This window comes from Tarenaya hassleriana, unplaced genomic scaffold (assembly GCF_000463585.1).
Source record: "Tarenaya hassleriana unplaced genomic scaffold, ASM46358v1 Cleome91, whole genome shotgun sequence".
Lineage (NCBI taxonomy): Eukaryota > Viridiplantae > Streptophyta > Magnoliopsida > Brassicales > Cleomaceae > Tarenaya > Tarenaya hassleriana.
In genome coordinates this window covers 168,730-184,087 of record NW_010971485.1, presented here as the reverse complement: position 1 = coordinate 184,087, position 15,358 = coordinate 168,730, and the positions used below count along the sequence as shown (strand labels likewise).

At 37.5% G+C, this 15,358-nt stretch overlaps 2 protein-coding genes across 5 annotated transcripts; one reads left to right on the top strand and one right to left on the bottom strand.

The window, feature by feature from the left end:
* The first annotated feature begins 2,788 nt into the window (after positions 1–2,788).
* LOC104804662 (cytochrome P450 705A20-like) lies at positions 2,789–5,144 on the top strand. The gene is made up of 2 exons (XM_010529003.2): positions 2,789–3,703; positions 4,359–5,144. Exons 1-2 carry the CDS (start codon positions 2,789–2,791, stop codon positions 4,992–4,994), a joined length of 1,551 nt encoding a protein of 516 aa, XP_010527305.1. The 3' UTR covers positions 4,995–5,144.
* A 480-nt stretch (positions 5,145–5,624) lies between these two features.
* LOC104804661 (protein RBL) lies at positions 5,625–10,438 on the bottom strand. 4 transcript variants are annotated; one of them, XM_010529001.2, is made up of 7 exons: positions 10,232–10,436; positions 8,479–8,610; positions 8,285–8,383; positions 6,855–7,942; positions 6,513–6,768; positions 6,231–6,418; positions 5,625–6,156 (listed from the first exon to the last, which is right to left on the bottom strand). In XM_010529001.2, exons 2-6 carry the CDS (start codon positions 8,495–8,497, stop codon positions 6,237–6,239), a joined length of 1,644 nt encoding a protein of 547 aa, XP_010527303.1. In that variant the 5' UTR covers positions 8,498–8,610; positions 10,232–10,436; the 3' UTR covers positions 5,625–6,156; positions 6,231–6,236. The 4 variants fall into 4 exon arrangements, with proteins under 4 accessions (XP_010527303.1, XP_010527304.1, XP_019056979.1 ...); XM_010529002.2 differs by having other exon boundaries at positions 5,625–6,117; XM_019201434.1 differs by having other exon boundaries at positions 5,625–6,415; positions 10,232–10,438.
* Between the last annotated feature and the right edge of the window lie 4,920 nt (positions 10,439–15,358).

The window sequence follows — 15,358 nt, the reverse complement described above, 5'->3', positions numbered from 1 at the left end:
AAGAGAGAGATAACGTGTGGGAGAGAGAGAGATGAAGATGAGAGAGGAACGGCAAAAACAAAAAAGAAGAAAAAAGAAGAAAGAAAAGAATAAAAAAAATCCTGAAAACAATTGTAGTTCAATCTTCTCTTTTTTAAAATTTTTTAATTTTATTCCAGATTTTTATTTAGTGATAAAAATCTTTTTCAAAATCATAGATTTTTCTCAAAACTTTTAATTTGATCATCTAAGTTCCTAATTAAATTTTCTAAAAATTATGATCGTTATATCTATCTATATTAAATACATTAATTTGAATTAGAATGAAAAAAAATTGAATTTTACGAATGTTAACATTAAAACATTAATCTAAATTTCATTTAAAACAATTATAAAAATAAAAATATATATTATTTTTTTATGATGAATTTTGTATGAAATATCAGTTCTGAAGTCCGAAAGAGTCTCTTAGACGTCATTAGGTTTTTGTTTTGAAAACTTTTTACTTATCGAAACATATTTGAAGTTTATATTTCAAGCGAAATATCTATCGGATCGAGTTTTATTAGGACGACCAATGGAGGATCAAATAAACTAAATCGGAATGATAAAAATAATAAAAAACAAATTTAATAAAATACAAGTATAACAAAATGAAAAAACCCAACTAAACAGGACTCTAACTCATATTTATATATAAAAATAACTAAATCTTAGTTTGTTAAAAAAACAATGATTTAGACTATGGACCAAATAAAAGGGTTACATGATTTATATTATTTTTTTCAAACTATATTTATCAGATTATCATTAATCACATTTTTCAAATACTCATCTTTTTATCAAAAATGAAAATATTTTATCAAATCATAAAATTTCTAAAGATACTCTTCCAATGTTACACATTTTAATATATGAATCTATATTATAATTTACAAAATTATAAATATAGAAACTATTCAAAATCTTTCTTCAAAAAATAAAATACCCCATTGTCTTGACATTTTAAAACATTATCATTTTAATTTAAGAATAAAAAAATAAATTCAAAAACAGAATCTAATATATTTAATTTTAAAACTAGTAATAAATTTTTTTATAATTTCGTATATATTTTTAGTCCGTGTGATGCGTGCGGGTTAATAATTAGAATTTTCACATTGTGCTATCTTGAATTTTTTTAAAAAAATATGAGTTAAACAATATAAAGTTATAAAATAAAAAACAAAATAGATAATATATTTAATTTTACAAATAATAATTATATTTATAAAATCTATTTATATTTTTAATCCATACGATACGTACGGAGATATTACCTAGTTTATATAGAATTTTTTAAAAGTTTCAGGATCGTATCATCAGGTATTTATATTGAAGTGTTATAGTTTATGTATTTATTTGAAAATTTTATAAAAATTTAGATAATTATAATTTTATACGTGATTTTTTCTTAAAATATCAACACAATCTATTTATCTATTGGACTTAAAACACTTACTAATGAGTTTTAACTTAATCATAAATTAAGCCTAATAGCATATTTGATAACTAAGTCCAATAAGTTCTATTTCAACATAAACCTCTATTGAATCCTAAAAATAATAAATCCAAATAAAAAAAATCCGCCAATAAACAAAAACAAAGAAATAAAACCCAGCAACGTAAATGTTTTGGGACTCTTATTACAAAAATAAACCAAAAAATAGGCAAAAAAATTGTTAAATGGGTCCTTTTTTAAAATAAGTCAATTTTCATCTCATTTTCTATAAATTAGATCCAACCATTTTCATAAAAAAAATAAGTACAATTTAAAACATTTATCAAATAGGTACAACTAGAAATCAACCCATTTTTTTCCATGATTCCGTTATAAAATAAATTTTTTAACGCCTTTTCTTGTTTACATTGAAAATAACTTTACCACCTTTAACAGTTGAATTTTATTCGACTTTGCATAATGGTGTTGAATGGGAAGTGGTTTTCACCGTTTTTGGATTTTAAAAATTGAAAAAACCGACAATCAAGTTTTTTGAAATTTGGTGGTTTTCCTAAAAACCCGGAAATCTACTTTATGGAAAAAATCAACTAAAAACCAAAAGCCACATTTTTTTAGAATTTACAAACTTATAAAATCCAAAAGCCAAAAACCAAAAACCAAAAACCAAAAACTAAAGCCAAAAACCCAAAATAAAAACCAATGTCATTCAAGGCCAATATTTTTCACCTTATTCATATATTTAAAAAACGAAATTGCATATCAATTACTAATAATCTCATATTTCAATTTCCATGACAAAAAAAAAAACAAACAAAATCAACGAATAAAAAATGTGACACAAATATAAGATGATTAATGTACCTAAATACTATTGAAATCACGTTTCTTGTTTCTGTTTTTTATAATCGAGAATTCGATTAATAGTGCCAAAAATATTAAGCCACACCACCAAGTATTTATATTTTATTTTTTGTTTCTTATTGTGACTTTAGTAAAGATATAAAAAAAACATATAATTAACAAATACTTAGATCTCCACCAGAATAAAAAACTAAAACAAAAGATTCCGATTTTAGAAAAAAAATTAAACAAATAAATAAATAACCTGGGATAGTTCAATAAACCAACCATGTCATACGTTTAATTAGTTGTCTCTTCGGGTCCATATAGTAACATTAACAACTTGCGCCAGTAATTGAATTATTAATTTCAACATGGTCGCATTTAAATAACAGTATTTAATGCATTTCACACCTATTTTATATATTCATCAAATAATCTTGAGAGCCACTTTGGACCTCTGCAACAATGGCAGCAATCATCGTTGACTTCCAACATTTCTTCTTCTTCATCTTCTTCTTCTTCTTCTTCCTGTTGCTTTTCTCCCGCTCAATCTTTGCATTGAAAAATCCAAAGAAATCACCAAACTGCGTTCGTAATTTGCCGCCGAGCCCTCGAGCTTTGCCGTTCATCGGCCATCTCCACCTCCTTGTATCCGTTCCATGGTTCAGGAGCCTCCGAAATCTCTCTTCGAAATACGGCCCTCTCCTCTATCTCCGAACCTTTGACTTCGAAATAGCTCTCGTCTCGTCGGCATCCATCGCTTACAAAGTCTTCAGGGAACAAGACTTGAACTTCTCCTCCCGTGAAGCCCTAGCTGTCGAAAACTCGTTGTTGTTCGGCTCGTACGGTGTGGCCGCTGCTCCTTACGGAGGCTACTGCAGGTTCATGAGGAAGCTGATGCTCTCGGAGTTGCTCGGGCGGCAAGCCCTCGAGAGATCCCGAAGCCTTCGGGCCGAAGAGATGGAGAGGTTCCGTTGTAACTTGTGGGAAAAGGCACGGCGGAACGAAGCTGTAGACCTGGGAATGGAGACGACGAGGCTGGCGAACGATAGCATTTGCAAGATGATAATGGGGAAGAAGTGCTCGGAAGAGGCGGAGCAAGTTAGAGACTCCATTGCCAAGTCATACGCCTTGACGAAGAAGGTTTACATGGTGAGTTCGCTGCACAAAACGCTTAGGAAACTCGGGATCTGGCTGTTTGGAAAGGAGATTAAGGAAATCTCCAGTAGATACGATGAATTGTTCGAAAAGATTCTGAGGGAACACGAAGAGAATCCGGACAGAGGGCAAAAGGACATGATGGATGTCTTGCTAGAAACTTGCCAAGACGAAACTGCTGAATATAAGATCACGAGGAACCATATCAAGGCATTTTTTGTGGTAAGGTTTCGAAAACATTTTGAATTTGGTTTTTATTGCTTCTTTGTCTGATTCATCACATTAAATTTTTTGGGCTATCTAAAGGTCGGATGTTCGAGATAATATTTTGGTGTCCGTCCGTGGTTATCCGAATCCGAGATCCAAATACGGAATTCTGATTTTTTATTTTCTCGAAATATATATCATATATTAGGGGTCATTTCGAGAAACGTATCCAAAAGTTTCGATTTACTATAATCCGAATCTAATATTTTGAGAGATTTTAGTTTAGAACCATAGGTTTTGTATATTTAGAATATAGGGATGAACAGATAATGTTACTTTTTCATTCATATATTTGTGGGTAAACCCAATAATATGATTTTGAGCGGGCTGTCAGAATGGTCGGCCCGTAAATATAGACAAACGGGTCTAAACTGTTAAAGCCTAAGCCATTAAATTTTGCAGGTGGGTTCGGATCGAGTAACGGGTCTCAGGATTTTTCTGACACCGTAATTTTAAGTCTTGTTCATGACCAAACGCAAACACATCTCATATAATATAATCTGGTACACAAATTTAGGATTTCTGTTTTTAACTAGCCGAACATTCTATCTATCCGATGTTATTATCCGTCAGCCACGACATTCTTGATCTGACGACTACGAAACCGTAGGATCTTTTTCTCGGGGGCACGGATACCTCAGCGCAAGCAACGCAATGGACAATGGCAGAGCTCATCAATCATCCTAACATTCTCAAAAGACTGAGAGAAGAAATAGATTCGGTTGTAGGGACAAAGAGAGGACTAGAGGAAACGGATCTCTCGAAGCTCCCGTATTTGCAAGCAGTGATAAAAGAAGGGCTAAGACTACACCCACCAGCCCCTATCTTGTCAAGGAAATCCAAGGAGGACTGTAAGATTGGAGAATTTGTCGTGCCACGAGACGCGACGTTGATTGTCAACGTCTATGCAGTAATGAGAGATCCAGGTTCATGGGAAGATCCCGACGTGTTTAAACCCGAGAGGTTTCTAGTTTCGGAGGAAGAAGAAGACAATGATAAAGAAAAAGCTATGAAGTATATTCCTTTCGGGGGCGGAAGAAGAGGTTGTCCCGGAGCAAACCTCGGTTACGTGTTCATCGGAATGGCTATCGGGATAATGGTGCAGTGTTTTGACTGGAGAATCAGTGGAGGAGAGAAGGTTAACACGGAAGAGGCCGGAGATATAAACCTTGCCATGGCTCATCCTCTCCGGTGCATCCCCGTCGTTCGCTTTGATTCATTACCTCTTACCAAGTCGGTGCATTAGAGAATTCGTTCTGAAATGGAGGAATGGTTGAAATCGTTCCTTTGTTGGATGGACAAAATATGATGTCTTTCTTTGTTATTTGACTATATATTATATCATTCACTTGTCTATGTGAAATTGTGTAAAATTTCGGATTTTAAAAAAAATCGAATATCCCATAATTTCTCATTTCGAACCGTAAAGTTAAGTTTTAACAAAAAAGATTTATAATTCACGTTCTTCTATTCAGGACAAGACGGAATGACCTTGTGTTTACTCGTGTGTTGTGTATTCAGGATTTTACATAAAGAAAAGACAAGGAGCCAAAATTAATTTGGCTATGTGAATGACCATATCTAAAGCTTTTTAGAAACTTATAAAAGAAATTTTTTAAAAAATAAAACATTATCAACAAAAAGATCAATACCCATTTACGCAAAATATATAAAATTAAGAGAATGAAAATGTTCTCACAAAAAAAAAAAGAAAAAAAAAAAGAGCGAAAATGAGATTTGGCTTTGGCACAAATTGGATTGTCGAATTGGCTAAAATTATGGCTACCGTCGTCCACCTATATCGTAGACATTGATTTGAAACCAAACTGGAAGTGTCTGTCATTTTATTAACAACGATCATTCTAAAACCGGGAAATGAACCATGTTGATTTCACGGCATGGTGATCCGATTCCGGCAAACCCAGAGATCGAACCTGCAATTTCCCGACAACCAACACCCAAATACCCAAAGCCAAGCACCGATACACAACACCCACACGGCCGCTACTAAGGCAAACGGCAAACTTCGAAACGGTATCCGAGGATCCTCAACCTCCCCCCCTCACAATGATCAGCCAAAGACCTTGAAATCTTAAGAAATCAGCAAAACCCCCACAACTCTTACTCTCAGGTTTTGACCCCTTACTTTCAGAAATTTACATAAAACACCAAACATTTGTAATTGTCATAGTAAACCCAAACTGCGAAAGCTACTTATCTACGTGATCCCCTTGGTCGGAATGATCTGTTGTCCCGCTCCCTTCGCCTTGCTGCGTTGCTTGTACGTGTTCTTGAATCGGAGAATATCACATGGCGGATGTTAATATAAAAATCTTATCCTAAGTCCTTCCTTGAATGCAGTCATATCACTGCAGTAGCGTAAAATGTTGCAACCTCGCCTAAAAAATCTAATTCCCGGAAAAAAAAAATAAGGAAGATTCTTGCCAGATCGTTCATCACGGTTAGGGATTAGTAGGTGTACCCTAAGTCAATCCGATGCATCGTCGTCTTCTATGCCGTTGTCACATCCTTGGCCGAGTGCAGCTCTGTTTCTAGCTCTCGTCTGCCTGCTAGAACCATTCGATGGCTTCCCAACCTTCTCCGCCTGCAACTCCATGCCTTTCTCCGATGGCTTCCGCTTTCTTCTCGGCCGAGTCTCTCCCGCGTCTTCTGCAATAAGGACATTTGTTTTTTTAAGGGTTATAGCATATTCATAAACTATGTTTTCTCGGGGAAACACCCGGACGGTACAGCCATATTTTACCTCTGATCGGACTCGATGCGTGATTCGCCGCATATCCGTTCTGCCCGGCCTCCTCAGAAGCAAGAGATGCAGAGTTACGAGTTTCGAGTAACTTTGTGCTATCAACGCCCTTCTCTTTCTGCCCGTTTATGTCTGGAATTGGTTCAGCTGGAAGGAAACGGAGCTCCTCCTCCGACATATCTGAATCACTGAACGGATCCTTTTCCACAGTCAGTATATCGACATCCTCATCTTCGTTAACGTCAGTTACTTTCACCTACACGCATACACCACAAAACTCAGGAAAACCCATATGACAGACGATAGAGAACTTCATACAAATTTGATTTCTCATCTCTTTACCTTTTCTGTTTCGGGCATCAAATCGAACTCATCCTCCCGTTCCACATACTCTTCATTTTCCTCGAGCTCCTTGAAATCTGGAGCAAACGCACTCCAGTTCTCGGTATAATCTTTGGCCCATATATACACCAGACCGGTCAAGGAAACAGAGGCAATAATGGGATGGACAGGGTGCCAAGCAAGATCGATCAGTGCTTCTTTTGGACCTTCCAATATTTTCACAAGATGCCCGGCTAGATCCCATATGTAGACCTTATGCTCACCTTTGCTTGCAGAACCCCCAACAACCCACTCACCGTCACCGCTAAAACAAGGCGCTTTCCAGTGCACTTTCGTAATGGAGTCCTGGAATTCCCTGAACAATGACAGGCACTTGGACCCGACAGCTTTCAATCTCTCGACACCCTCGAGTCCATCCATGCCCTTGTTTGAATCCTCCAGGGCTGCAAGAGCGTTTTTCGGCGGCAGAAGATTTTCGTAAATCCTGATGGTGCGATCGTTGGAGTTCATGAGGAGATACTGCCCGTTCCTACAAAATACAATGTTTTTCACCAGTGCCCCACCAGAGACAGGAACCATAGCAAGAACCCGGACGCTTCTGTAATCGATTACAAGTATTTCTCCTTTGGAATTTCCTATATAAACAAGATCCCCTTGCTTGTTAAAGCATGCTGCAGCTGGAGAGAAAGGAGGATTTGCTTCTAAACATTTGTGGCGTTGAGAAGGAGCTAGCACATCTGCCATCTCGGGCACGGTAACTGGGAGCAAGGTTGTGCAACCTATGCCAAAGTCGACTATCATAGGAGCAGACGAGAGAGGGCATGCCAGGCAAAGCGAAGGAGAAGTTAAGCCAGGATTTAGGCGAGCATGTAACGGGGTTTGCTGAAGAACCGTCCGAGCAATCTTATTTCCACACAGGACATCCCAAAGAGTTAACGACTTGTCTGCTGCTGACACAAGCACACGATGCCCATACTTTGACCAGCAGACGCTTGTTATTGCAGCAGCACAATCCTTATCCCGAAGCTCTTTGGCAATGCCCCTTGTCTCGAAATCCCAGATTACACAGCTCCCATCAGCACACCCAGCTGAAATAGAACAATACAAGAATATCAATCATGCGTGATACAAAATTGAAAGCGATGGAAATATAAACAAGACTATTTGTATCTGCTGCGCTGCCCGGACGTTTTTGCCTTATTAAACCAGAAACAGAACAAAAAAATATGATAAATGATAGATTCAATGAACATATTTTTGTCATACAGAACAGAAAAACTGTCCCGAGCACTGAAGTTAGCCACTAGGTAACGGAAAGTAAAAAAGTTTCCCTATCAGCATTGCCAAATTTCCCATCCGAACAAACCAATTGGGTAACACTAAAACGAAAAAGATCGAAAACGAAGAAGATGAGAGGGGAAACACGTAACCTGCGAGGAGAGTCCCACGACGATTGAAGGCAACGCATTTGATGACCCCATGCTCCAAATATTCTTCTATCACCTCTGGAAAATCTCCTTGCAATGGATCTAAATGATACAACCAAACCCACCAAAAAGAAACAAAAGTTTAAAACAAAGCCAGATAAATTGAGAAGCAAAACAGAACTAGAAGCAGATCTCACCAATGATCGGGGCATTCATGTTCTACCGTTGCTTTTCAAATTTCTTGCCAACAATGCCGAAAAGGCCAAACAAATTCAATGCCGACGATATTGAGTCAAACTTCTTATGTTAAACCCTAAACCCAAAATATCCTGCAATTTTGTATGAGTCAAAATCATTAATACTGAGGCTGGATTCGACAAACGCCGGCAGAAACTGGTGGTAACAATCATTGGGTATACATCGAATATTTAAAATCATAGAAGAAAATCTTAACCCCTGCAGCAAAAAAGAGACTGTTCAACCATTCTTTCAGTACATGTTCTACAGATCTCAATTCTTCAAATTCAAATTGCTTCGCAATCTCTAGAGATGTCAATTTTTTTTTTACAAAAAAAGCCCAGACCGACCTAGCATTTCACGGGCTGGTTGGAACCTGTTATGAACAAAGATCGAAAATTTAAGACATACGGCTATGAACTCTGCGTAACATCAGACATGAACTATCCCAAAATCCTGATACCTCGCTTTCATCTCTCTCTTCAGCTATTTATCTAACTAGTAGAATTTAAGCTACCCTCTTACAATCTAACAGACCCATGAAAGGGGACATTACCCAGTCTTGAGCTAAATCTGAGTAAACCTCATATTATCTCGGGGAACTCACATTACTGACCTAAAATAGAACCACCCATTTAACCGCAGATTAAATAAAACACCCAATTAACCCGAAAATAACAGCTAGATAAATCTGCTACTTCACTCTCATATCTCTCCATGTTCCACTTCTCCCGCGCCAGACAATCAAATATCTATACTATATGTATTTGTATAGAAGAATAGTTTTCAAATTACTTCTTTCCAAGTTTGATAAATGAATTGTGGAAATACACAATGTCAATAACACACTCAAAACATAAAAAGATAGAGTTGAAAAGGTAAAACAACAAGATCATCATCTACCTCAAATACAACTTCAGTTCACGAAATCAGAGATCAGAACTGAAAATCAAAACCAGAGATTTGCACAACGGAACCAGAACTAAACCAGAAACCAGAACCAGGCCTGAGCCAAAACCAGAACCAGTCCTCAGCAAAACCAGAACCAGATCTGAACCTAAGCCAGAACCAGATCTGAACCAAAACCAGAACTAGACCTGCTCAGTTTGGATCAGAAACAAAACTAAACATGCCCAAGACCTAGAACAAACCAACACGGAACTGATTTCAGAAGTGAATAAACACAGCTGTGAAAAAGCCTCGCAGATTCGTTTGAATATCGTCGACTGAGCAATAAGAACTAAGGAACTAAGAACCTTTCGAACTGATGCAGAACCCGAATCAGGATCCAACCACGAGCTCTTGTTGCTCTTTTATGATCAACCGAAACATAACGTAATCAAATTTCTTCAGCAACACAAGAAAAGGAACGAATTTCCACCAAGAACACACGACACATTCATATTACAGAACACAAGAACACACATTCCTCTGTCGGAAAAAAAAAGAAACTGATCCACGTCCTAATTCACTACCAAAACCGAAACTTCACATCTCTACCCTGTGAATTCCACACAGAACATCGAAAACCCAAGAGAAAGTAAACTGGGTACCAGCAGAACAAACCGAAAACAGAAAACCCACGAAGTAAATCCACGGAACTGCTGTAAGACCCACGAAGTAAAACCGCGTATCCCTAGACGCAGAAGAATGAAGCACGAATACAGAAGAGGAAAGAACCGAAAAGACGAAACGAGATGGACAGATACTCACCGGCGACGGCGATAAGAAAGAGCAGCTGACGGGAAAGAGGGTTTCGATGTTAACCTAAATTATGCGTCCTTTGTTCGTCGCGAACTCCAAGCCCCTTCGAACCCAAACAACAAATCGTGAAGAAACAAGAGTTGAAACAGGATTCCAATGTTTGAGAAACAGGTTCCGAAATCGGAATCGCCCCCATCATAAGGGGTCGAGAACGATGCCTGTCTGAAGAGTGAATAATAAACGGGCCAACCATACAGGCCCATTAACAAATACGCCCCTTTACCTCCGACCATGATACCGCGGTTTGGGAAAAAATCTCACCCGTTACTCCAATATATAAATTGAGTTGTAAATATACAAGTAGACAGGATCCATATTATCTAGTGGAATCCATATTATGTCATTCTTCACTATGAAGAAGTTGACCCTTCTTCGTTATGAAAAAGCTGATCCTTCTTCACTATGAAGAAATTTCTTATATTTCTCTATAAATAGATCAGTGATATAGTTCATTTGTAACATACGAAATACGAAGAACTTTCTCTCTATCCTCTCTAGCATACTCTTTCTCTCTCTAGAGCATCTCTATCTTGTTTTCCGTCTTTCGTTTTCAACACGTTATCAGCACGAAACTCTACCGATATAAAGGTATAAAAGAAAATATCATACAAAAGGTAATGTATGATTCTCTATCTCTATTTATCTTCAATTTCATTATATATAGACATTGGGAGGCTCAACCACCGGTCAATAATATAAAACTAATTACATATATTTATATTACATTCATATAGACTTCGCGAGCTTAGTCACCAGTCAATGATATGAATGTTTATAAATATTGTAAATAAAATAAGGTTATCCGAAATATCACGAAGGGGTTAAACATGTGAAAGTATTATATTTATCAAAAAAATGTGGAAGTATTATAATTGCATTAGGTCACACTATCTAGCCAGTAGTCACCGTCCATTTGATTTGACCTTATTCAACGTTTCCTTTTCCCCTCGCTCCAATATATATATTTTTTGTTTTCTTTTATAAATATACAAGTAGACATCTAGTGGGATCCATATTATCTAGTGGAATCCATATTATGTTCTTCTTAGCAGTTGACCCTTCTTCACTATGAAGAAGCTGACATTTCTTCATTATGAAGAAGTTCCTTACATTTTCTCTATAAATAGGTCAGTGATGTAGTTCATTTGTATACATACGAAATACGAAGAACTTTCTCTCTCTTCTCTCTATCATACTCTTTCTCTCTCTAGAGCATATCTCCCTCTTGTTTTTCGTCTTTCGTTTTCAACACGTTATCAGCACGAGATTCTGCCGACATAGAGGTAAAAAAGAAAATATCATACAAAAGGTAATGTATGATTCTCTATCTCTATTTATCTTCAATTTCATTATATATAGACATTGGGAGGCTCAACCACCGGTCAATAATATAAAACTAATTACATATATTTATATTACATTCATATAGACTTCGCGAGCTTAGTCACCAGTCAATGATATGAATGTTTATAAATATTGCTATTATTATCATAATGGTTGGCTATGCCACCTGTAAATATCATTATGCATATCTATAAGTATTATTATTATTATCATAATGGTTGGCTATGCCACCTGTAAATATCATTATGCATATCTATAAGTATTATTATTATTATCATAATGGTTGGCTATGCCACCTGTAAATATCATTATGCATATCTATAAGTATTACTATTATTATTATCATAATGGTTGGCTATGCCACCTGTAAATATCATTATGCATATCTATAAGTATTACTATTATTATCATAATGGTTGGCTATGCCACCTGTAAATATTCTTATGAATATTTATAAATATTGCTATTATTATCGTAATGGTTGGCTATGCCACCTAAATATGAATATTATTTTTGTCATTATTTATATTATTATTTCTGTGATGGATGGCTATGCCACCTTAACTATTTACTTTATGCAATATGGGCGGTATTACCGCCTGATAATATATTCATGATTATTTCTACTGTTGTTACATATGATACATATGTCGAATTTGGTCAATCTCGAAATCGCTGCCCTCGATGCTTATGGCAAAAAAATATATGATATGGGCATTTGATGCCAAAATGCATCTGAAAGCCGAAAAGATTGTCAAAACAATCGAAAAAGGGCAAGCGACATCTGAAGCTGATAAGGAAAAAACGATAATATTTCTGCGACGACATCTTGATGATGCGCTAAAAAATGAATATCGCACGAAAGAGAATCCCGCAAATTTATGGGAATCACTCAAAGATTATTTCGATCATGAGAAATATGTGATCCATCCGAGAGCCAAACATGATTGGCTGGATATGAGATTCTAAGACTTTAAGTCTGTGCGAGAATATGATTCCGCAATGTTTGAGATAATATCTGTTATCGATGTGGTATGAACGATCATTGGTCACATACCTTCGTACACCGAAACATCTTGTTGAATGATATCAACAATCACATAAAGATAAAGGGAAAAAATACCCAGACAAATTTTTGTATCTAGTGTCCCTGATGATTTCATCGATAAAGGAAGAGACAGAACATATTTGGATATCACGGATGTCCTTGATCAGTCTAAAGATGAAAAATGACCAACTGAGAAAATCGACATGAATTTTATTATCGTTCTTTATTATAAATGTTGCATTTTCTATTTCTTTTTCAGGGATATTTCGTATCTTTCACATTGATCAATTCGACTTGAGATATGTCGAAATTCATGATCAATGATGGGGATATTGAAGGAATTCTTGGGATCTCTAAAGCGAATCCTATTCCTAAGAGATCGATTCTAGGGTTTGCGCAGCGGAAGTAAAACAAAAATTTTATAGAACCCTAGAACCATGCTGCTATTGAATCGTAGAAACGTTAGAATGCTTACCTCAATCGATCCGGGGTCTGTATCAATCGAAGAACACGTCTGATCACGAAAGGGAGGAAGAATACATCGCCCTCTACTCGTATCCACACCTCGGGATGGATTCCAACGCTTGGAACTTGTCTGCTATTCGATTTGTGCTTTGAGAAAAACGAACTTCGATCACCTTTCCCAACTCTTTGATCTAACCAAAAAGTCTGTGGAAAAGTTCTCAAATCGGCCAGCAAGTCGCCTCTCTTAATTAGGGTTTTAATCTCCTTCTTATAAGATGATTTATCCCTAATTCGGTCTTATTTTCGAAAAACCCGAAGCCTGGAACGGACGGTCTAGAAATGCACGTGGACCGTCCGTTCCAGCACGTAGAACGAACGTTATGGCATTAGTGGACCATCTGTTCCAGACCTTCTGGAACGGACAGTCCGTTCTGGACAGTCGGGTCTGGCTCGGCGGACCGTCCGTTCTGGACTTCTGGTCCGTCCGTTCCAGATCCTTCCGTCTTGGTTTTTCCGTCGTTTTCTCGAGCGTTTTGTCCTTCCCTGCGTGTGTGACCCTGTAGGCTCATTCGATATAGTAGTATACCCCGAAATCTCTATTTCGGATATACAAGTCATAGGCGGTCTCTAACAAGACACTATGACTACCTATCTCGAATAATGTTAGTTCGTGATCTTACGAACGCCAGTGATGATTCCAGCTGATGATCCTTTTGTATCGCGATATCATTTGTCGAATATAAGGCATGGACAAGCCACCTTATCTGATTCGACTGCTTTCTCGTTCACTGAGTTTGACTGTCTGAAATAGACGACATTCGTCTATAGTGCGGCCACACATTTCGACAGTCTCGGTCACACGAGGGGCCCAGCGATATCTCTCTCTTTTACGAGAGGTACAAATCCCGTCTTGACTATCTACAATCCAACACATGATTCATTTCGTACCTGATGCACGCGTTTATAGTCCTCCTGTTACGCAGGACGTTTGACGTAATCAAAGCACGCAACTCCTCATGTTGGTTTCCGTAGATATCTCAGACCTTAGGATCCAATCATGCATTCGCCATATGAGATTCAAGTCATGACGCTAGTCCATGTGATAATCTCATGCGGGTCATTCCAGTATTCTGTTCTCCAACGAATTGTTGGTTTGGTGCTCTATGATGTACTGTTTATGAGCTATGTTTATGATACATTTGATGTATTGACACTTTCTATAGTTTTATGGATTAGTGTTTGATTCATTACGTATTATGCATGCTTTAATATGTTGTGAAATCCGTGTATCATTATGAATGATACTAAACTCCCTGGTCTTGTGTCATTGTGGGAATAACGACATAATAAGACTAGTATGATGTGTGATGGATGATCATAGGATTGATCATAGGTATTGGATACGATCACAGTCATAGGTATTCGTTGGAGAACGGAATACTGGATTGACCCGCATGAGATTGTCACATGGATTAGCGTCATGACTTGAATCTCATGTGACGGTTCCATGATTGGATCCTAAGACCTGAGATGTCTACGGAATCCAACATGAGGAGTTGCGTGCTTTGATTACGTCAAACGTCCTGCGTAACAGGAGGACTATAAACGCGTGCATCAGGTACGAAATGAATCATGTGTTGGATTGTAGATAGTCAAGACGGGATTTGTACCTCTCGTAAAAGAGAGAGATATCGCTGGGCCCCTCGTGTGAGCGAGACTGTAGAAATGTGTGGCCGCCCTATAGACGAATGTCGTCTATTTCAGACAGTCAAACTCAGTGAACGAGAAAGCAGTCGAATCAGATAAGGTGGCTTGTCCATGCCTTATATTCGACAAATGATATCGCGATACAAAAGGATCATCAGCTGGAATCATCACTGGCGTTCGTATGATCACGAACAAACTCTTCTCTAGCAAGACACTATGACTATCTATCTCGAATAGAGTTTGTTCGTGATCATACGAACGCCAGTGATGATTCCGGCTGATGATCCTTTTGTATCGCGATATCATATGTCGAACATAAGGCATGGACAAGCCACCTTATCTGATTCGACTGCTTTCTCGTTCACTGAGTTCGACTGTCTGAAATAGACGACGTTCGTCTATAGTGCGGCCACACATTTCTACAGTCTCGCTCACACGAGGGGCCCAGCGACATCTCTCTCTTTTACGAGAGGTACAAATCCCGTCTTGACTATCTACAATCCAGTACATGA